The sequence below is a fragment of the Lactuca virosa genome, chromosome 3, assembly GCF_052849685.1.
Source record: "Lactuca virosa cultivar CGN04683 chromosome 3, Lactuca_virosa_CGN04683_v6, whole genome shotgun sequence".
Classification (NCBI taxonomy): domain Eukaryota; kingdom Viridiplantae; phylum Streptophyta; class Magnoliopsida; order Asterales; family Asteraceae; genus Lactuca; species Lactuca virosa.
In genome coordinates this window covers 24,687,486-24,711,601 of record NC_136428.1, presented here as the reverse complement: position 1 = coordinate 24,711,601, position 24,116 = coordinate 24,687,486, and the positions used below count along the sequence as shown (strand labels likewise).

The 24,116-nt window shown below is 39.6% G+C and overlaps 1 protein-coding gene and 1 long non-coding RNA gene across 3 annotated transcripts; one reads left to right on the top strand and one right to left on the bottom strand.

The window, feature by feature from the left end:
• Positions 1–7,471: 7,471 nt before the first annotated feature.
• LOC145165371 (cellulose synthase-like protein G2) lies at positions 7,472–12,877 on the bottom strand. 2 transcript variants are annotated; one of them, XM_079084101.1, is made up of 6 exons: positions 12,233–12,876; positions 11,876–12,028; positions 9,230–9,355; positions 8,711–9,145; positions 8,189–8,536; positions 7,472–8,092 (listed from the first exon to the last, which is right to left on the bottom strand). In XM_079084101.1, the coding sequence occupies exons 1-6, from the start codon at positions 12,794–12,796 to the stop codon at positions 7,550–7,552; spliced, it is 2,169 nt and encodes a 722-aa protein (XP_078940227.1). In that variant the 5' UTR covers positions 12,797–12,876; the 3' UTR covers positions 7,472–7,549. The 2 variants fall into 2 exon arrangements, with proteins under 2 accessions (XP_078940227.1, XP_078940228.1); XM_079084102.1 differs by lacking the exon at positions 7,472–8,092 and having other exon boundaries at positions 8,296–8,532; positions 12,233–12,877.
• On the top strand, positions 12,256–13,044 carry LOC145165372 (uncharacterized). Its single transcript, XR_013740038.1, has 2 exons — positions 12,256–12,371; positions 12,486–13,044. It is a non-coding gene; the product is annotated as an uncharacterized LOC145165372 (long non-coding RNA).
• The last annotated feature ends 11,072 nt before the right edge of the window (positions 13,045–24,116 follow it).

Here is a 24,116-nt window from a genome sequence, read left to right as displayed (position 1 = left end):
CTGAGCCAACAGACCAGGGCATTCCAACCCGATGGTTGTGGACCGAGAGTATTCCATCCTGAGGATGATTGGACTCATAGTATGCGGGCATTCCAACCCGATGGTTGTGGGCCGAGGGTATACCATCCCGAGGATGATTGGACCCATAGTATGTTGCCATTCCAACCCAATGGTTGAGGGTCTGGGGCATTCCAACCCGGTGGTTGATTAGGCCCATAGTGTATATGTGTGTTATTTGTTGTACAATTATTTTGGAGGAAATCACTAAGCTTCGGGCTTACAGTTTTGGATTTTGTTTCAGGTACTTCAGATGATTGCGAGAAGACGAAGGCGTGATCGTGCACCTCCTCACATTTTTATGATTTGACTTATGGGATACTCTGATATGAAACTATTTTGAAAACAAATTGTAATAATTAAAGGTTTTTGAATGCTTGAAAAGTTTTAAATTGGCTTGAATTTTATGGATGTTACAAGTTGGTATCAGACCCTTAGTTTGAGTGAATTGGAGGAACACTCGTGTGAATCCAGTCTCAAACTAAGGAAAAGATTTTCAAAATGGTTTTCAAATAGTTTTCAAAATATTAAAGGAGGATGCAGAGTGTACGATCAGCCATAGCCAATAAGTAAACCCCAAAATACCATACGGATATATAATATTATGATATGTTATAAAAACAAGCTAGTGATAGGCTAGGGATCTTCAGGAATTGCATGATAGAATTTCCTGATTATATGATGCCTGGTAGCCTAGGGTTTTCTTTATATGAAATTGACATCATTACTATAGCTACTTGGTGTATGCATCATAGTTGTACATAATTAAGATCTTATAGCCCGAGAATGTTTGGTTTCATCTTATTTCCTGTTCTTGTTTGATGAAGGGCTTAGGGTAGGATCGGATATTCGGGTGTCTATAGGGTCCATCGTTATATATGGCTAGCATACACTAGGGCTGCAGGGTTGGTGGAAGTTTCATGGATGAGTTGTGCGGGGTCAGTCGGCCAGTTATGAGATGTTTAGCCTTCCTCTAGGAGTGAGGATTGAGCGCTCGCCTATGCGTATGTATATTGTTAGGGCATTGTGATGATACTTGATGCAAATATGGGTAGGTGTGGAAGGTAGTATGAGCCCGTACTACTGAAAGCACAAGACCCATACACGTAGCAAGGAAGTCATAACCCCTATGGTTTAGTTGGGAGTTGGTTCCACGTTGTTTATGTGGATTATCTGATATTTTCCTGGTGTATTTTCAGTATGGTGGTTACGAGGCGATTCGATACCGGATCCACGTCAGGATCAGGAGGTGGCAGCCAAGATAGGCCATCATTGATAGAGGCTCGTGTTAGGGAGATCATCCGCGAGGAGGTGGTCGAGATTGTCCGGGGTCAGATTCCGGAGATGTTTGGGTCTATCAAGACTGCCATGATGGAGTATTTTCATGACAGATACGCAACCATTGTTCAGACTGCGGCTGTTGCAGCCTCCACAGCCGTGACGGCTACTGGTGCGGGTACATGGCGAGCTTTTCAGTATCGGGACTTCGATAACATGAAGCCCCCGACATTCGATGGGACTCAGGACCCTATCATAGCCATGAGGTGGCTGTCGGACGTGGAGGGATGTTTCTTCACGTGCTCATGTCCTGCTCACCAAAAGGTCAGATGTGCTCTGAACTTGCTGAGGTCCGGAGCAAAGGACTGGTGGAGATTGATGACTGGGTCGTATACTGATGATCAGAGAGTTGCGATTACTTGGGAGAAATTAAGGGAGATGTTCCGTGCTCTCTATATTCCACGAGTCGAGCGTGAGCGGCTGTCACAAGAGTTTTTGGATCTGAGACAGGGTATAGAGACGGTGACCGAGATCACCCGCATGTTCACTAAGAGGGCAATTTTTTTCCAGGAGTTTGCTTCTGAGCAGGCTCAGATGACACGTTATCTGAGCATGCTCAAGACTGATATCCGTCAGTTTGTTGCTACCCAGCATTGTGATACACTGCTGGAGTTACAGGAGGCCGCTAGGCGGCGTGAGTTTGAGATCGAGTTACAGTTACGGGAGCAGAGGCAGTCCCCGCCGCAGTCACAGTCAGTGCCAAAGCGGTCCAAAACCGCTGATTCTAGGTCTGGAGGTCAGCCCGGCCGCGCTTGTGGGAAGTGCGTGAAGGCTCATTCGGGGGTTTTCCGATCTGGTAGTAGGTGCCACAAGTGTGGCAAGCAGGGCCACATTGCTAGGGATTATAGACAGCAGACTACAGCTTCTGGGTTCAGACTTTGTTATCATTGTGAGCAGGTGGGCCATATGAAGGCCCAATGTCCCCTATTAGCTGCCAAGCCGGTGCAGGCTCCCACGCCAGCTACACAGAGGATTACTGACGGGAGTCAGGGTAAGAGCAGAGCCTCCGAAGGCTCAGGGACACACCTTCCAGCTTACAGCCGAGGAGGCCAGGACAGCACCAGATGTGGTTTCTGGTATGTTTCTATCCTTTATCTTACTGATTATACATGTTTTATGCTTGTGTGTTTGTACCTATGATTAGGTACGTTTTTAGATAAAACTCCTTACCTACTTTGGTATTATTTGACTCGGGGGAGAGTCGGTCATTTGCCTCTCAGTCATTCAGTAGGGAGTTCGATTTGCCATTAGGAGAGCTAGAGTGTCCGTTGCGAGTCTCTATCGCCAACGAACACGAGATTTCCGCTTCTTCAGTCTATCGGGGTTGTGTGATGAAGATCTTCGGGGTATCTTTCCCGATAGGCTTGATTCTGATTCCCATGGGGATGTGTGCGTGATTGTGGGTATGGACTGACTTAGTCGCTTTGGTGCCATGATCGACCGCGATGGTCAGCAGGTGGTAGTTCGAACCCCAAGTGGGGGAGAACTGATTATCTATGGCGAGGGAACCGGATTGGGATCAGGGTTTTGCTCGGCTGCCAGGGCTCGAAAGTATATTCAGCACGGGTGTGCGGGTTACTTAGCGTATGTGGTGGATACACGGGTCAGAGATCAGGTTTCAGTTGCAGATGTTCCGGTTGTCAGAGATTTTACTGATGTGTTTCCGGAGTTGTTACCCGGAGTGCCTCCGGAGAGGCAGGTCGAGTTCAGGATCGACCTAGTGCCAGGTGCGGCCCCTATCGCTAAGGCGCCGTACCGATTGGTACCACCAGAGATGCAGGAGCTATTATCATAGCTGCAGGAACAGTTGGGCAATCAGTTTATTCGTCCAAGCAGTTCCCCGTGGGGAGCACCGATTCTCTTCGTTAAGAAGAAGGATGGTTCACACCGGATGTGCATTGACTACCAGGAGTTGAACAAGTTGACGGTGAAGAACCGTTACCCACTCTCGAGGATAGATGGTCTTTTTGATTAGCTGCATGGAGCATTTTGGTTCTCCAAGATAGACTTGAGGTCCGGGTACCATCAGGTCAGGGTTAGGGAGGAAGACATGGAGAAGACTGTGTTCATGTCTCGTTATGGGCATTACGAGTTCGTGGTGATGCCGTTTGGGCTCACCAATGCGCCGACAGTATTTATGGACCTGATGAATCGGGTCTGCAGACCGATGCTCGATCGCTCGGTCATCGGGTTCATAGATGATATCTTGGTGTACTCCAAGACCAGAGAGCAACATGAGGAGCATCTCCATGAGCTACCGGGGGTTTAGAGGCGAGAGTGGCTGTATGCCAAGTTCTCGAAGTGCAAGTTTTGGTTACGAGAGGTTCAGTTCCTTGGACATCTCGTTAACTAGGAGGGGATTTTGGTCGATCCGGCCAAGATCGAGGCAGTTATGCAGTGGGAGATTCCGAAATCTCCCTCAGACATCAGGAGCTTCTTGGGATTGGCAGGGTACTACCGAATATTCATACAAGATTTCTCCAAGATTACGGTACCTCTCACTCCTCTGACGAGGAAGGGGGTGGATTTCCGATGGGGCCCTGAGCAGCAGACCGCATTCGAGACACTACGGCGGCGACTTTGCGAGGCGCCAATGTTGACACTCCCTGAGGGAGTCGAGGATTTTGTGGTGTTTTGTGATGCATCGATCAACGGATTGGGATCAGTCCTTATGTAGAGAGGATAGGTGATAGCATATGCATCATGGCAGCTGAAGCCGCACGAGACGAGATATCGCACACACGATCTGGAGTTGGGAGCGGTGGTTTTCACTCTCAAGATTTGGAGACATTATCTCTATGGGGTCCGCTGTACCATATACACAGACTACAAGAGTCTGAGACACATCATGGATCAACCAAACCTGAACATGAGATAGCGCAGGTGGCTTGACATAGTCAAGGACTATGACTGCGAGATCCTTTACCATCCTGGTAAAAAGAATGTGGTTGCGGACGCCCTGAGCCGCAAGTCAGTTGGATCTTCTGTTCCAGCTGCATGTATGAGGATATCAATGGATTCTCCACTTGTGAGCTTGATTAGGCAAGCTCGGGATGAGGGTATGCGATAGGAGAACTGGAAGCTTGAGAGGATCAAGGCCGAGAACACCCAATTTGTGCAGGATAGCCGGGGATTGTTGACCCGATATGATCGGGTATGGGTTCCGATGTCTGGTGGGGTCAGACCGATTGTATTGGAGGGGGCTCATAAGTCTCGTTTCTCTATTCACCCGGGGGCCACCAAGATGTACCGGGATCTGAGTTTGAGCTACTGGTGGCCGTGCATGAAGAGAGAGATTGCTTGGTACGTCGAGAGGTGCTTGACCTGCAGGATGGTCAAGGCCGAGCACCAGAGGCCGCATGGCAAACTGCAGCCTCTGGAGATTCCCATTTGGAAATAGGAGCAGATCACAATGTATTTTATCACGAAGCTGCCGAGGACGGCGAAGGGATATGATGCGATATGGGTCGTCGTGGATCGACTGACCAAGAGTGCCCATTTTTTGCCGATCCGAGAGAGCTCATCGGCCGGGAAGCTGGCCGACGTGTATATCCGCGAGATCGTTGCTCGTCATGGAGTTCCGGTATCTATCGTGTCAGACCGTGATGTTCGGTTCACCTCCCGTTTCTGGAAAAAGTTCCATGAGGAATTGGGCACGCGACTGCATTTTTGATGAGCGCCTGAATTACGTAGAGAGGCTAGTGGCCATTTTAGAAAGGAAAATCAAGGTTCTACGGAACAAGGAGATACCTTTGGTAAAGGTACAGTGGCACCACCGGAGGGGATCCGAGTGGACTTGAGAGCCGGATGTAGAGATGCGGGAGCATTATCCGGAGTTGTTCACTAAACAGACTTCGAGGACGAAGTCTAGTTCAAGTGGGGGAGAATTGTAACACCCCGACTCTCAGGTATAAATTTCAAAGCTTTATATTTATGTTTTTAGACCTGCTCGACGAGTTGGATGCCCCAACTCGCCGTGTAGAAAAGGATCCGGCCGTATGAACTTTGGGACCTACTCGACGAGTTGGAGATGGAATCTAAAACCCTAATTTCCAGGGTTTTTCACCCTATTTAAAGGCTCATTAGCCCCCCTGCCTCTCTTATCGCCCCCTTGACCTCAGAAAACCCTAATCGTGTATTACTCATCATTTTGTGTGTGTAAAAGCTTAAAAGGTGGTTTTAGTGAAAAAAGCTTGAAGACTCAAGAGTTTGTATCAAGGAGAAGCTTGTAGATCCAGTACCCACTCCACCTTGGCTTCCATTTGAAGGTAACAAGTTGTTACCTTGATCATTCTAGTGTTAGATCTCATCATTCAAGGGTTTTAGGCCATTTCTAGCATATTTGTGGGTCATTTCTGGTATTGAGCATGATCTGAACTTGTAACTTCAGATTTGGACTCCTATAAGCCCTAATAGTCATACAGTTATCAAATTTATCAAGCTTTGGCCCTTCTATTTGGCTTAAACATCTTCCTTATCTTAGTTTTGGCATTTAAGGCCTTGCATGCACGTAAAGTTTGCAACTTTACGTGGTAAATATGCCCAAGGAGGCTAGATCTACAATTTGGAGCTTTGGGGTAGCTTAAAAACGTCTGAATGAGAAATGGCTGAAGGAACTCGACGAGCTGGATAGCCAACTCGACGAGTTAAGAAGGGTTTTCCCACTTTCTGGATTCTGCACGAACTCGGCGAGTTGTGAGTTGACTCGACGAGTTGGTCAGGGTTTTCCCGACATTTTGGACACTGTATGGACTCGACGAGTTTTCTGGAAACTCAGCGAGTTAACTGGGATTTTCACGATTCTTTGAGTTCTGAAGGAACTCGACGAGTCAGTAAGCTGCACTCGACGAGTTGGGTCAACATAAACTGTTGACCTTGACTGTTGACTTTGACTTTGACTAAGAGTTGACTAGTTGGACTTTTGAGGGTATTTTGGTAATTTGGGATCTTGATGGACTTGGTCCTATGGTGGTTATAGGTGGTAGAGTTTGTGGCTGTGATTCGGGAGTTTGATTTTATCACTACAGATTGACATTGTGAGGTGAGTTTTTCCTCACTATACTCAAGGGTCGAAGGCACCAAGGCCGACCCTTTGGATTGTTATCTTGCTTTATTGTTAGTATGATCTGTTAGATCGGTATCCTGGGTAGATAGGATGTTTCTATGTGGTTATGATCAGTTAGATCGGTATCCTTGTAAATAGGATGTTGCTATTCTTAGTGATCTTTAGAGCAATATATCTGTTTGTAGACTGTTATATGATTATCTGATATATGTGCACATGATTGATTGGTGGTTGAGGCTTATCTGCTTTGTGCATGAACCAACAGACCAGGACATTCCACCCCGATGGTTGTGGGCCGAGAGTATTCCACCCCGAGGATGATTGGACTCATAGTATGCGGGCATTCCAACCCGATGGTTGTGGGCCGAAGGTATACCATCCCGAGGATGATTGGACCCATAGTATGTTGGCATTCCAACCCGATGGTTGAGGGCCTGGGGCATTCCAACCCGATGGTTGATTGGGCCCATAGTATGCTGTTATTATATGTGTGTTATTTGTTGTACATGTATTTTGGGGGAACTCACTAAGCTTCGGGCTTACAGTTTTGGATTTTGTTTCAGGTACTTCAGATGATCGCGGGAAGGCGAAGGCGTGATCGTGTACCTCCTTGCATTTTTATGATTTGACTTCTGGAACACTCTGATATGAAACTATTTTGAAAACAAATGGTAATAATTAAAGGTTTTTGAATGCTTGAAAAGTTTAAATTGGCTTGAATTTTATGGATGTTACAAAAACCCAGAATCTGAAAAACCATATGGACCATTTATGAAGTTTTGCATTAATGTAAGCGTACTTTTTTGGTTTTTATAAATTGAAGAACATAATGTGATTACTATGTAAAAGATTTCTTAATTGTGAGTTATGACTTTGCATAGAATAATATCATACTAAAACCTTTTATATAGTTAATTCATAAGATAATATAATACTAAAAAAATTATAAACCTAGTCATATAAGCAAAATAAATCATGTGCATATCATGCAATCTCTAAACTATTAAACTGTTAAAATACAATCTTTTACATTTTATTAGTGATAGTAAAAGAAATGGATCGAAAGTTACAACACAAGCCTACCATAATCTAAAAGACCAAAGGGGAGGCGAGATACACCATTGAAGCAATGGCAATTGATCTTAATGTTATCTTTAGTGGCATTCTTCCATGGTCATTCCTAATGAACATGGCTTCATAAATAGGCCAACTATTTAAAACTCCAAAACCTGCCAAAAAGAGTTGTACAAATAAGTCCTCAAATCCTCCATTCTTGATCATTTTCATAATCCCACCTATTAACGCTACAAGGTTGACCAAAGCAACCACTGATATAGGGTAAAAGAAAGGTGATTCGACTCCAAATTCCATCATTCCTTTCTCATATCTTATATTGGCTTCTTTATCAATCACTTTGTTTGTCACATTAAATGTAGAAGAAGATACATGTAACTTCGTTAGCGTATACTCGATTACTCCAAAAATATAGCTTGAAAGAGATCGAATGATCCACGCCCTTTGGTTATTAAACCAACCTCGTGGAGTTCCCCCTCTTAGTATGAACTCAAATAATTCTTGACAATAGGCTCCTATGAATGAGAAGACATATAACAAACACCATGGATTTGAAACCTATACAATATATCAAATTTTAAGTAGTTAAAATCTAATTAACATGTATTTGGAACTCATTTTTATGATTTTTAATTGATAATACAATCATGATACCTTAGGAAAAAGTGGAAAAGAGTGGATGATGGCTAATTGCGGTAAAATGGAATAGATAAAAAGCGGGATGCACCAAATAGGCCAAAAGGTATAATGAAGGTAACATAGGGTTTGCAAAAAGGGTAATATTTTGGACCCATAGTTAATTGGGTTGTACTCCGAAAATGCCATATCTAAAACCCCCATGGACCATCTTTGGGTTTGATTGAGCAGGTCATGAAGGTTCATGGGTGCGTCCCCTAAGAACGCTGGTCTTTTTGGTAAACAAAAGACGGACCTCCATCCTTGACATTGAAGAAGATATCCTGTGTAAAAGTCCTCCACCAATGATCCATATCGATAGCCTAACTATACAACAACAAAGAAACTTAGCTAGTGTATAATTATAAGTGTTAGATATATTTGAAGTCGTTGGTATACTCTTCAACATAGCTCTTATGGATAGAGCGGTAACTCCAACATTTATAGAAATGTTTGATATACTAACAATAACATATTAAAGCACAAAGTTCATATACATACCTTGGAGCCCCATTCAGTTTGAGCCTCAAAATCACATCTAGCTACCTCATGCGCTCGAGCCAACACTTCATTAGATTGGATTGCTTGTCTTTGATTTTGAATTTGACTTTGTTCAAATGTACATGATGAGGGTTTTCCATAAAAGGCCCCTCTTCTGAAGAAACACCCAGTGCCAGCATGAGAAGGGCCTATTAAACCATCTAACCCGGTCATATTGATTTGGAATATGAATTTAAATTCAGCACCGTATAAATCTTCTTTATTGATCCCATGAAATAGTTGAGGATATTGGATATATGCTATGTTTTGAGAATCTTTTGAAGGGTCTAAGAAGTAACACAATGCTTCTAGTGGTGTTTTTGGGTCATTTGAGTACATGTCACAGTCCATAGTTAGGACAATTGGTGCATTTGTCATGGTATGTGATACACGAAGCTGAAACAAACAAAAGAAACATTATACCAGTATTTACATATTACACAAATTCGAAAAGACATGCGAATAGTTAAGTATTTTTACCAAAACATTAAGAGCACCAGCCTTAAATCTGTGAGGTGTGCCTTTGCGTTTCTCCCGTGAGACATAAATAAGGTTTGGCATCACATTACCTTGGACATCGTTGTCTATAGTGCCATTTAACAAAACCTGTTCACATCATACATTAGCATCGTGGCATTTATATTTTGCAATATATAGATACAAACAACTACATATAGAAAACACATGTTATTATATATAAATCTTAAACGATTAAGAAAATATTTATACAACCACATATTTTTCTTTTACGAACTTATTTAACATAATGAACTTTTTACTGACCTTCACAATAATGTTTAATACATTCTCAAAATTTCTTTTACCAATCCAAATAATAAATTTCATCTTTTATGAACAATTTATACATGTAAAAATTTATGGAGTTGTATTAACGAATTAAAACATAATTAAATAATTTATATATATAAATTGTTTTATATTATAGATCAATGAAAGTTATAATATAAAAACACCTATGAAAGATAATACTAGTGGGGCATAAACCTTTTTTGTATTGTATTTTTTTCAGCAACTATTTCTTTTCAACCTTCTCTTGTCGCCTTATTTAAATATCGTTGCATGTGGTCTGTTGGTCATTTTGTGATATATATATATATATATATATATATATATATATATATATATATATATATATATATATATATATATATATATATATATATATATATATATATATATATATATATATGGTTAAGTTCATATGAGACGACCTAATTTTGTCAGACCGTGAGACGAAATCCTAGCCACTCATTTTATAGATAAAAATAACATTTTTAAAATGCAAAATAATTGAAAATTTTTGAATTTTTTTTTCAAATATTATTTTCTTCATTTATATTTTCCAAAAATTAAATAAAAAAAATAAAAAAAATACCATTGTTTTACATATTCTAGTAGAATATTAGAATATTTTACATATCTGAAAAATCTAGTAGAATATTCTAACAATCTAAAAATTACATTAGCATAATAATTAAAAAAAAGAATTTTCGGATTTTTCATTTTATTTTACATTTTAAAATTATTTTTATATTGCGTCTCACGGTCTCATAAAATTAGCAGTCTCAAATGAACCTGGATCTCTCTCTCTCTCTCTCTCTCTATATATATATATATATATATATATATATATATCTATATATATAGGGAAAAAGGGAATATATATTACAGCCCCACCTAAGCTTAGGTACTAAACCTCTTGAAAATACATTATTTTACTATATACAGATTACGGTTAGTGGATTCACGATTAATACTTGAAGATGTAAATTCAAGATCGACACAATAGGGTTTAGGGTGTAGGGTTTAAGGTTTAGCGTTTAGGGTTTAGGGTTTAGGGTTTATGGTTTATGGTTTAGGGTTTAGGGTTTAACATTTATGGTTTAGGGTTTAGGGTTTAGGGTTTAGCATTTACGGTTTAGGGTTTAGGGTTGATAAGGAAGCAAAAATATTGATTATCTTGGCCCTGCGTGACAGTGAAAACAAGTAATGTTCACTTGGGTGAAGTAATAAACGATATATGTACCAAGTGAAAGAAAGTAATAAACAGAGATGGTAAAACGATAATGAAAGAAAGAAATGTTATCGAGGATGGTATATTTACCAAGTGAAACCAAACCGGGTATATTTTCCAAGTTAAAACGACTTATTTTAGAGGTTTAGTACCTAAGCTTAGATGGGGCTGTAATGTATATTCCCTATCCCCGTGTATATATATATATATATATATATATATATATATATATATATATATATATATATATATATAGAATATCGAACTTTTGTTTATCGCATTTTATTTACTAAAACTACATACTTGATCAATATCAAATATTATATTTTTGAAAAGTTTTATTAAACATTTTAAATATAGTTGTTGAGAAAAGCTTTATAAAAAAAGTTGTGTATTGGAAATAATGCATATAACCCACTTTATTGATACTTTGCTAGCTTCTTCTTGCAAGTTCTTAATAAAATTGTCATTTTTATTTTCTTTTTATTTATTTGTTTTTGCATAAAACCCAGTTTCTTTAAATTAAAATGATGAATCCATATTCTAATAAATAAATAAGTTTATTCTGTTATTGACAAGTGTTATAATATTAGAAACATTTGTTAATATTATATGCTACATATCATGCCACATGTCAACTAATTATTTTTCTATTTCAAATTTAAAATTTAAAATTTCCCACTTTAGTTAAATTAAATTATCAATTGATTCTTTATTTCAAATTTTAAATTTTAAATTTTACACTCTAATTACATTAAATTAATAATATTTGAATAAAAAATAAAATAAAATTAATATATATATATGGTGATATAATTTCATATATTTATTTAAATCAACGATTTTAATTTTATATACATAAGAAAATATCTTTTAATTAATAATTTATTGAAAATAATTTATTTGAAATAATTGATTAATAATTTTGAGTTTTACTATAAAAGTTTAATTAATTGTCTAACCATACTTCTCACGCGTTATAAACTAGTACGTAATATATCAAAAATAATATATCAAAAATAATAAATTACAGAATGAGCTAATTAAATGCTCTAGCAGCTACATAAATTTTCGTTGGACCTAATTCTAACCTGGACAACAGTCGGGTGGTCCACACGTGTGAATTCAATGTTCCACTGGTTGAAGACATGGCCATACTTCTTATCATCATCATCATCATCAAGATCAACATTTCCACATACGACACTTTCTTCCACTTTCACTTTCATTCTCTCATACATCGACTGCAATAAAAGTTTGGATTTTGGTGAAGATCGACCACATAAATCTTTTCGTAGATAAGTTTCAAGATAGATAGATAGATATAACGATGTTAAATTTGGGTAAAAGGTAAAATGCCAAAACGTAAATCTTATTATATGTCATATTCTTTATTTTTTGTAACAAGATAATTTTGATAAATACTTTTTATATTAAAAAAAAAAGACCTTGATTTCATGGGTCTCAGGGAAGCGAGGGTAGTGGGAGGTAAAATGAGCTTCTGGACATCTATCCATTATTCCGTTCTTCTTGCAATATGGCAACCATTGTTTTGCAAACTTAGCAGCTTCCATGAAAGCAAACAGTGTAAGTTTTGAGCCTCCATCGTCTGACAAATAAACCGACAATTTCTCTGTCGGGTAATCATAAGCCATGATTGACAAAGCCGTATTCACCACCACCATTGGTGGTTCTTTGTAGGGATCCGCCGTGCATACGAACACATCCATGGCCGGATATTTGGTCTCATCCTTTGGGAGGTTTTCAGGGAAGGTTCTCCGGTGAACCGGATTCATTCTAAAGCCTTGGTGAGTGAACCACATAAAAGCTAAGACGATATCAGCCAGTAACATGAGTACAGAGACGGTGGTGTTGGTGGTGTGGAAGAGGATGGTGGTTTGGTGATAAAGAATGGCTACGATGTTGCATGCGTATATCAGTGCAAATATACGATTGGGCCATGTGCGATGGCAGGTCAACCGTGTGTGAAGTGGAGGGGGGTGGTTTTGCATGGTGGTTCTTTGGCTTCCAGTGGCGCTCCGGCTACGTACCCAATATTAATTACTTGATTTTGATTTGATTGTATAGGTTCTTTAAATATCGAAATGTCATCCTACTTATATTAATTTAAAATTGAGACCAATAGGAAGATACTTTTACTTTATAATAAACTACGATGTAATATGTAAGTTTTAGCAAATGAGTTGCATAGTTCATACTAACAACTATGCTGTTATTTAATACATAAATGTTTTAACCATGATGTATTATGATGATTACAGTTATATATATATATATATATATATATATATATATATATATATATATATATATATATATATATATATATATATATATATATATACCATAATAATAATATAGAATATTATAATCATTAAACCGATTATATGTAATGGAAATAATTAAATAATAATTATAATCTTTTTAAAGATCTTGTAAATAATTTGCACCTGATTTGAAAATGAAATTATTGAACTTTTAATTAATAAGCCGTCTTAATATCATATTACAAAATTGTTAAAGATGGTTATGGAGACATATAAGCCAAAAACAGAAACAAAAAACTTCCAATAAAACAGCTACGAAAAGCAATAATCATGCCGTCAACAAATTTTACTCTATTATTTTATGTTATAATATATTATCAACAACAGACAAATATATTCAGTCTTAAATGATGTAATTCATAAGTTAGGTGTAGTTTTTTTCTCTTAAAAGGGAATCTGTTTAAGAGTACTTTCTCTGTACAACAATCTTATTTTGAAAGAATAGCAATCAGGTTATTTATTTTGTTGTGGTGTAGGACTGGATTTGTTAAAAAATGTACGTGAGTTACTGCTGGACATAAAAGAAAAGACAAGGGGTTAGTCACAATTCACAAGGGTTTGTTTAATAAAGAAATTTCCCAATTTGTAATTAATAACAGATAAATTGAGTAATCTAACCCTTATAAAGAACCATTTTAACAAAAATAATTATTTATTTATATCTTTTTTTGTAAAATGACCACTTGCTCCGGAACATAGCATTCCAGAGCTGGGGTATTCGTTCCGGAGTTCATACTCCGGATTATAACCTCAACTTTTTTTTTCGTCTTTTATATATATATATATATATATATATATATATATATATATATATATATATATATATATATATATATATATATATATATATATAACGCTCTTAGAGCCTTAACGTCAATCAAGTAATTTGTAATTATCTCTTATAAAACTGTTTTAAAATGATTTTCTCCGAGCGTCAACACGAATAAAGCTTTAACAACCTGCGTGTTTACCTTCACAACTTTAGGCGAACCAACACGCATACTTACACTCACATCCAAACTAATTTGATGGATCGTTTGGAAGCTTGTTTTCTGGCTATTGGATGGGTGATATATTTGTTTTTTGCACTTTTCTATTGTTTCTTTAAAATATATAACGTTTCTACATCTAAATTAATTCATTTTTGTTCCCAAAAAAATACAGATCCATGCATTCACAGGCTGTTTATTGCCTGTCATCTTCATAGGTAGTGTCCCTTTTAGAGGGGATTACCTAAAAACAATGTTTGTAGCGGTTGCTATCCACAGGAACAACCAGACCCTCTCTATAACATTTGGTCTGGCCGTTGAAAATTAATCTCTACGGTTGATCCTGGTTCGTTATGAAGCTAAGAGAAGCTCTGAGATAGGGTATGGATGTATCGTTCATAAAAAATATGGAAGACGCCGTTAGTTCTTGCATAGAGCATGTATTCTCTAATTTTTATCATGGTTATACTTCTAAACGCGTGTTCCATTATATGCGCACAAGATGCGTATCTGGCAGAAAATTACAACCTTTGTTTTGGATGACATCCAGCTCATATACTATGTATGATTTTGAAGAAAACTTTTGCCGGCTAACCCCTGATGCTCGTGAAATTCTTGCCAACATCGGTCATGCGAAATGGGGAAGAGCCTATTTCCCTAACATCCGTTGGAATGTAGTCAACATTGATGTTCCCTAATTTTTTTTTTGTATTATCAGTAAATCAACACAATGTATCGATAATAATGTTTACCGAGTCAATTCGTGACTACATTCAACGAACTTTCCATGAACGCAGATTAATGGCAAGTAAAATATCGGGTGAAATATTAAATTTATTTAAATACTTGTATAAGAACCTTATTTGATTATATTTACTTTTCAGCGAGTTTGACTACTGTACTCACCCCATATGCTGAAATGGTGCTTCATAAAAGGATGCAAAAGTGTAACATCCCAAAAATCATGACAAAAAAATTTCTTTTTAAAAATTTAATAAAATCATAAGTATCAAATCATTTCATCCATAAACAAAGGTTTATATATGTCAAATCAGAGCATCATCTCAAAACATGTTCTTTTTATCAGACCAAACATCTCAGGCTAAAACTTCTTGGTGTGTGCCATGCGATCATCCCGAGCTCTTCCCTTCGCTACCGGAAGTACCTGAAACCAAAACTGAAAACTATAAGCACGAAGCTTAGTGAGTTCCCCAACCTACTACATATCACGCAAGCATATCCACATACACATAACCACATACTGGGCCCCCGCCCACTGCATCGGGCCTTGCCCGACATCGGCCACCGCCCGACATTGGGCACCGCTCGGCATCGGGCACCGCCCGACATCAGGCCCCGCCTGGCATCGAGCCCCGCTCGGTATACAAATCTGTCTCTCTTAGGCCCCGCCTGTCACTGGGCCTCGCCCGCTATACACATACATACAATCAAATGACATACTAGCACATAAAGAAAACATACTCTACTGTACTCCTGTACTAAGGCCTCACCTATCTTGGGCCCCGCCCCTGGTCTGCTACTGATGAGTTATGGAGCCCCGTCCACACTCCTGCTGTTAGTGAGATACGAGCTGTAACACCCATAAAATTCGAGCCAATTTAAAGCTTTTTAAATCATTTAAAACCATTCAGTTATTACAATTTGTTTTCAAAATAGTTTAAACATTAGAGTTCCCATAAATCATAATCATCAATCGAGGAAGTGTACGGTCACGCCTTCTCCTTCCCGCGACCATCCGTTGAACCTGAAACAATAAACTGAAACTGTAAGCCCGAAAGCTTAGTGAGTTACCCCAAAATACCCATACTCACAACAATACACATAAAATCATAAACAAAATACTATGGGTCCAGTCAACCATCGGGTTGGAATACCCCAGGCCCTCAACCAACCGGTTGGAATGCCAACATACTATGAGTCCAATCATCCTCGGGATGGAATACTCACGGCCCACAACCAATAGGTTGGAATGCCGAGGTCTATTGGCTTTCGCACAAAGCAGATAAGCCTCAACTGCCAAACAAACATGTGAACATATAACAGATACCAGTCTATAAACAGACAAACCGATCTAACAAATCATAACAGTATAACAACATCCTATCTACCAGGATACTGATCTAACAGATCATAGTGACATATAGAGCTTCAAAGGTTCTGGAGTAACTTCTACTCATAAGAACCACCACAAAGGGACCAAAACCATAAACAAAAACCACCTAGCTAGATCTACATGAAAGAGTTGTCAAGGTTGAGACTTTATACCTCCAAAAGCTTGCAAAGTTGATGAAGGTTCTGGATCTAGAAGCTTGATCACCAAGTTCCTTCTTCTTCAAGGTCCAAACATAACAAGTCATAACCCAACTAGATCCACATGAGAAAGCCACCAAGATCCAAACTTTATACTTTCTGGAGTTAGATCAATATGATTAGGGCTTGGATCCACAAGCTTCAAGCCAACCAATGCTTCCCCAAGGAACTCCTTCTTCCACAATAAGCACCAAAAACCCACTAAATCACCAAAAAGCTCAAGAATCACTCAAATGGAGGCTAAGGGTCGATTTCTAGGGTTTAGAGGGATGGAGGCTGAAGTTATTAGGGTTAGGTTATGAGATAAGGAGTTTAAATAGGGTCCAAGACCCTAAAATAGGGTTCTGATCTGACTGGAGTACGCCCAGCGTACTCCGAAGAATATTCGCGACCATCTTGGTCAGTACGCCCAACGTACTCCCTCTTCACTAGTACGCCCCTTGTACGCTTTGTGTACGCCCCGTGTACTCGGTTAAGCCTGAAAACCATGAAACTTCCGAAGGCCATAACTTCTTCGTTATAAATCCGATTCCGACGATCCTTATATCCACGGAAAGGTAACGAGAAGCCTCACACTTCTATAAACTTTATTTAACCTGAAACCCAACCGAAATAAAATCCAAAATTCATAAAAGAAGTCTGAAACACTACATTCCCGTTTTACCCTTGACCTCAAAGTGCAAACCGAGCTATTGGGTCACATACCTACATTACCCACATTCAAATGGGCCTAAATATTACCTTTATAAAGGCCCTAATCCTTATGATGACCGCTCTTCGGGCCACAGCCTCGACTTAGGACTTTATTCGAAACAGGGCGTTACAAATTTCCCCAACTTAAATTGATTTCGTCTTCGAAATCGTTTCTTACCAATCCTGGCAACCCAAAATCCCGAGGGGCACATTCACAACCATAACGTATGACGATATTCTAGGGAGGATAACTCCATAGAAAATTCCACCCGAAGAAAATGCATAATCCCAAGCATAACCCCAGCCTTTCCAAGGCAACCGTAACCAACCCTCGCAGGGTTCTAAAACTGAAGATAAGCGATTCCCTTCCAATATGATCACATTTAGTCAATCTGAAATCTGAAGTCTCGAGAGGGTCTGGCTCCCTGATAGACCACCCCCACTGGATCATTGCAAAATTCATTGCACTTAATTCCCAACTCGCTACTCAACTACTGATAACCTGAGGTCCCTACCAGAGTACAGAACCACAGATCATACTCTACTGCCGAGAACTCTTTACTGGACAAAAGAGACTCGATAATCCTTCTGGAGGAAGCTAATTCTGATGACAATATTTCCAAGGATATGATGAACAATGGGAGACAAACTGAGAGGTGAACCCTTAAGTGTCGACAAGACAGTGCTTCCTTTAACTCCCGATCCATCATACAGATAACAATCATCTCACGAGCACGGACACTCACACATGGCCCAATCAGCCTCGGGCTGGAATACCAGGCATGCCTACAACGGGTCCAGTCATCCCTAGGATGGAATACCCTCGTATCACGCACATGTTTGGTCCAATCAACCCTCGGGTTGGAATACCAAACACGTCAGGTGTACTTAATCGTAGGGTCCGGTCATCCTCACGATGGAATACCCTAGATTGGAATACCACTATATACATAAATCGGGTCTAACCCATAACTTGAGAACCAAGGATCTATCATTGCGTCTCATCCACCATCCTCTGATTCGTCACAACCAAGTGCAACTCCCCCGAATCTCAACAATACATCCAATTCGAACACGCTCCTACAAGAGACATAACCAACATAATCTATATGCCCACAACCTATGACTGGAATACCCTTACATGGTCCTCAGCATAGGTCTGGATTGCCACTGAGCCCACAACATGAGTCTGGTATGCCCTCTCCGGCCCTCAGCTCATGACTGGAATGCTCCCGATAACCTATCGACACTGATGTCGTCACTTCAGTTGTCCAGCACTCCATCCTGGAGGTACTCACTTCCCCCATTGCCCAAGAAGGCCTAATCATTGTCCTTCACAACACCAACAAGTGTCACAGTGCTGAAACTGATGGGTTTTGAGCATTCTAACACTTCCTAAGTGTACATGCAACCCTAATAACCTTGAATCTATGTTTTCTCTATATACATGCAAATTTCTTTTTCAAGGTTATTTCCTAACTAGCATGGCATGGGGATTACATAAAACATAAAACTAGTAGAAATACATACCTTGTTGTTGCTTGGATTCCTTCAAGACTTTGTGAGCCTAGCACCCCAAATGTTGTGCCTCAAATGCTTCACACAACACCACAAGACTTGGAATAACTTGAGAGAATACTTCTAGCACTCAAAATCGGTTATGCCCTCTCTAGTAACACTATGTCCACTCGGTCCTCATTTTGCTAGCCATAGGGTTCCTTTTATAGTGTTGTCACAATTAGGGTTTACACATGAATGCCCTTAATTGTCATGACTCTTGATTTCCCATGACCCATGGATTTGTAACTCCCATGGACTATCCATGGAGCTCCATATGGTTACATCCATAACCCATAAACCATGGATCATTAATCCACCATAAAAGAATTGATGATTGTCATAATCAACCCTATATATTTAATTAGTCTCACTTTGATCACCAAATTAATCCTAGATTAATACTTGATCAATACTAATTAAATAATACTATTATTAATATATTAGAACTTATAATATATTAATAATCCTAAGTGCCTTATTCTCTCATTTAGTCTATCCAAGTATTGCAATGCCATGCAACCCAAATGGACCATGCCGGGTCGGGTCAAGTACATACCAAATAAAGTTATGGACTTAGACACTATATCCAACAGTCTCCCACTTGGATAAGTCTAATAACTATATTTGCGAATATGACTTCAAAATCCGACTAGCAATCGTAGCTCTTTCAAAGTCTCTCGGAACTGAGATGATGATGATACTCCATTTAAGATAAGTGATCATATAATCCTCTGTTCTCATGATATCAGCCGGACAAACACATGGAACATGGTCTTACTTATTGTCCAGCATTTATTTCTCGATCTCTGATTTGTTTCGACATATAACTAAATTGAACACATCAATTAGGTTCTGACCGGGCCCGGTACATAGGTCAAAACCAAATCATCGAGGGGCCCAGATATCGCTTCTATTTCTAGAAGGAACATATAAACTTCGACTGATATGCTTGTACTAACTACTTGTTGAATTATTCACAAAGGCACGTTTTATAACATCGAGTTACCAATGCGTTTTCGTACAATCAATGAATAACCAACTCATAGTCAACAACTCATATCTTTAGGTTTGAAGATTTATATGATATTACCGTCTCACGATCACTCGAGATAAATTCCATGAAGTGATGCAAGTGAGCGTGGGTTGGATCCAATACTCAGCCCTTATGAGTACTCATGAATGTTGTAGCAACCATTGCATTGTCCAAAGCACTTTTAGACAAATCATACAAGCCAAATTCATGACAGTCTTAAATCAATACTTACTTCCAAAGTTTGACTGACTGTGGATGGTTTGAATAATAACATAATTATTCTGGAAGTAAAAACATGCAAAATTGAAACATAGTAAACAATCAACACAAGATAGTAACACCTTACTCATAAATAAATAACAACTTTTATTTATCATCAAATGTCAATTACATTTTACAAGTTTCAGGAATCTAATTATTGAAACTAATATCATCCTTCAGCCCAATGCGCCTCGCATGCTGTAGATGCTTAACCCTGCTCAGTCCCTTCGTGAGGGGATCTGCCGGGTTCTCATCTGATGATACCCTCTTAGCCACGAGGAGTCCTTCTTCTATTCGATGTCTGATGAAATGGTATTTTCTGTCAATGTGCCTAGATCTCCCGTGATCTCTCGGTTCCTTAGCCAAAGCAACCGCACTTTCGCTGTCACAGAAAATTTCCATTGGCTCTTTTATAGCTGGTACAACTCCAAGGTCTCCGATGAAGTTCTTTAGCCATATCGCCTCCTTAGCTGCTTCACTTGCTGCTATGTACTCTGATTCACAAGTAGAATCAGCTACTGTCTCCTGCTTGGAACTTTTCCAAGTAATTGCCCCTCCATTTAGGATAAAGACCCAGCCTGACTGAGAGTGGAAATTATCCCTATCAGTTTGGAAGCTAGCATCGCTATATCCTTCCACTCTCAAGTCATCACTGCCTCCGAGGGTAAGGACCCAATCCTTAGTCCTCCGCAGATACTTGAGAATGTTCTTTACCGCTGTCCAGTGTGCTTTGCCAGGGTTCCCTTGATATCTACTGACCATGCTCAAAGCAAAGGCCATATCAGGGCGAGTACAAGTCATAGCATACATGATCGAGCCCACAGTGGAAGCATATGGTATATGACTCATCTCAGCTATCTCAGCCTTTGTACTCGGACTCTGAGTTTTACTCAGCTTGGCATTACTCTGGATTGGTAATTCTCCTTTCTTGGAATCTTGCATACTGAACCTCTTCAGCACCTTATCCAAGTAAGTATTTTGACTAAGTCCAATTAGTCTCTTACTCCTATCTCTCAATATCCTTATCCCTAGGATATAGACAGCTTCCCCAAGGTCCTTCATAGCGAAACACTTCCCAAGCCAGGACTTAACCTCCTGCAAGGTTGGGACGTCGTTTCCTATGAGAAGTATGTCATCCACATACAACACCAAGAAGCTAACTATGCTCCCACTAGCCCTGACATACACACAAGACTCATCCTCACTCCTAGAAAAGCCAAACTCTTTGACTTTCTCATCAAAGCAAAGATTCCATCTGCGAGATGCTTGTTTCAATCCATAAATGGATTTATCAAGCTTACACACTCTATTAGGGTATCTTGTATCGACAAAACCCTCTGGTTCAGCCATGTAAACATCCTCATCCAACTTTCCATTAAGGAAAGCGGTTTTGACATCCATTTGCCATATTTCATAATCATGAAATGCAGCTATGGCTAACAATACTCTAATAGACTTAATCTTAGCTACTGGTGAGAAGGTCTCATCATAGTCAACTCCCGGAGTTTGAGTAAAGCCCTTCGCAACCAGTCGCGCTTTATAAGTGTGTACCTTCCCATCCATGTCGGTCTTCTTCTTGAAGATCCATTTGCACCCAACTGTCTTACGACCTGGTACATTGTCAACCAAGTTCCAAACTTGATTGTCATACATGGACTGAATCTCGCTGTCCATAGCCTCCTTCCATTTAGCAGACTCAGGGCCTGCCATGGCTTCCCTGTAATTATTAGGTTCATCCAAATCTATTAGTGTACTATCACTAATAAATGTATCACCTTCAGTGGTGATGTGATAACCATAATAAAAATCAGGTGTGTTCCTCACCCTAGTGGAACGTCTTGGAGGTACAGACTCATCTATCGGATCAACAAGAGTTTCCTCCTCAGGTTGGTCGATAGCATTTGAGGTTCCTTCACCACTTGACTCTTGAAGTTCTTCAAGGTCAATTTGCCTCCCACTGTCCCCTTGGCTTATAAATTCTCTTTCACGAAAGACTCCTCTTCTTGCTACAAAAACCACATTATCACTGGGTCTGTAGAAGAGGTAATCAAAGGATCTCTGTGGGTAGCCGATGAAAATACACCTCTCACTTCGAGGTTCAAGCTTATCATGAGTCTCACGCCTCACGAAAGCTTCACAACCCCAAATCTTGATGTGGTCCAAATTGGGAACTTTCCCAGTCCACATCTCGTGAGGTGTTTTGGCAACCTTTTTAGTAGGGACTAGATTAAGGATATGGGCGGCAGTCTCTAAGGCATACCCCCAGAAAGAGATTGGTAACGAAGCTCGACTCATCATGGAACGAACCATATCCAACAAGGTTCGATTGCGCCTCTCAGCTACACCATTCAACTGTGGTGCTCTGGGAGGTGTCAATTGTGAGACAATCCCACATTCCTTAAGATAGTCAAGGAACTTAATGCTAAGATACTCTCCTCCCCGATCGGATTGGAGCATCTTGATGTTCCTGCCCAATTGATTCTCAACTTCCTGCTTAAACTCTTTGAACTTTTCAAAGGTTTCTGACTTATGCTTGATTAAGTAAATATATCCATATCTACTGTAATCATCAGTAAAAGTCACATAATAGCGATTAGCATCCCTTGTAGCAACTCTGAAGGGCCCACACACATCCTTGTGTACAAGGTTCAACAAACCTTCACCCCTACCACAAGTACCTGTGAAGGGTGACTTTGTCATTTTTCCAAGTAAACAAGACTTGCAGCTATCATCTGACTTGAGGTCAAATGATTCCAAGACTCCAGCCTTTTGGAGTTGGCCTATGCGCTTCTTGTTAACATGTCCAAGACGACAATGCCACAAGGATGCTCTATCCAAGCTATCTGAAGAATCAATATACAACACATTATTTCCTAGATTTTCTACAACATTCACGGCTTCAGATACACCATCACAAGGTAATGCTTTAAAGTAAAATACATCATTGTAATAAACATTAATAGCACCATTTTTATTATCAAATGAAAATGTAAAACCTTGTTTGTACAAGCCATGAAAGGAAATAATATTCTCACCATTTCGGGCGAGTAACAACACTTATTCAAATCTAACATTAACCCATTATTAAGCAATAAAGAATAAACTCCTATCTTGGTAACAGGTGATGCTTTCCTGTTGCCCATGACTAAGTTTATCTTCCCGTGCTCCACTTGCTCACTTCTTCTTAGTGCCTGCAAATCAGTACAGATGTGAATACCACAACCTGTATCAAGCACCCAAGAATTAGCATTAGATGAGTTATTAGACAATATTGTGTAAATACCTGCATGGGTGGGTTTAACCTTCCCATCCTTTAGATCTTGCAGATATTTGGGGCAGCTTCGCTTGAAGTGTCCCTTATCCTGGCAATAGAAGCACTGTGCTTCCTTTGGGTTTGAAGAAGGAGTAATGGGACCTTTCTTTGTCCCACTTGAAGAGGAACCATCAAGAGTCTTACCCTTGGTACCCTTCGAAGGGCTTTTCCTCTTCTTACCCTTTCCCTGCCCAATAGCCAGAACAAGGGCTGTTGAAGGAGTAGAAGTAGCAACCGCTTTACCCTTAAGGCCATTTTCAGCTGTCCTTAAGAGTCCTTGAAGTTTGCTAAGTGTGACTTCCTCCTTGTTCATATGATAAGTCATACGAAACTGATCATAACTTGGAGGTAAGGAATGGAGAATGATGTCAATCGCCATTTCCTCAGGAAAGTCAACATTTAGCTTCAGCAACCGGTCAACGAACCTTTGCATCTTCTGCAAGTGACCGGTGATGGGTTCACCATCCTTCATCCTTGCGGTTATCATGGAGGAGATGATTTCATACCTCTCCTGACGCGCGCTCTGATGGTACCTTTCCATCAGATCCAGGTGCATCTCATAGGGGTAGAAATATTCATAGGATTTTTGAAGTTCAGGAGTCATGGTGGCCATCATGATGCATGATACTTTAGTAGCATCCTTTTCATGTGCAACAAACTCCGCAAACTCTTCAGGAGTAGCAGTGGCTTCATTCACGACCTTAAGCTCCCTATCGAGGACATATTCTTTGTCCTCATAGCGGGTAATCATTCTGATGTTTCTGATCCACTCATTGAAATTGGATCCATCAAAGATGACCTTAC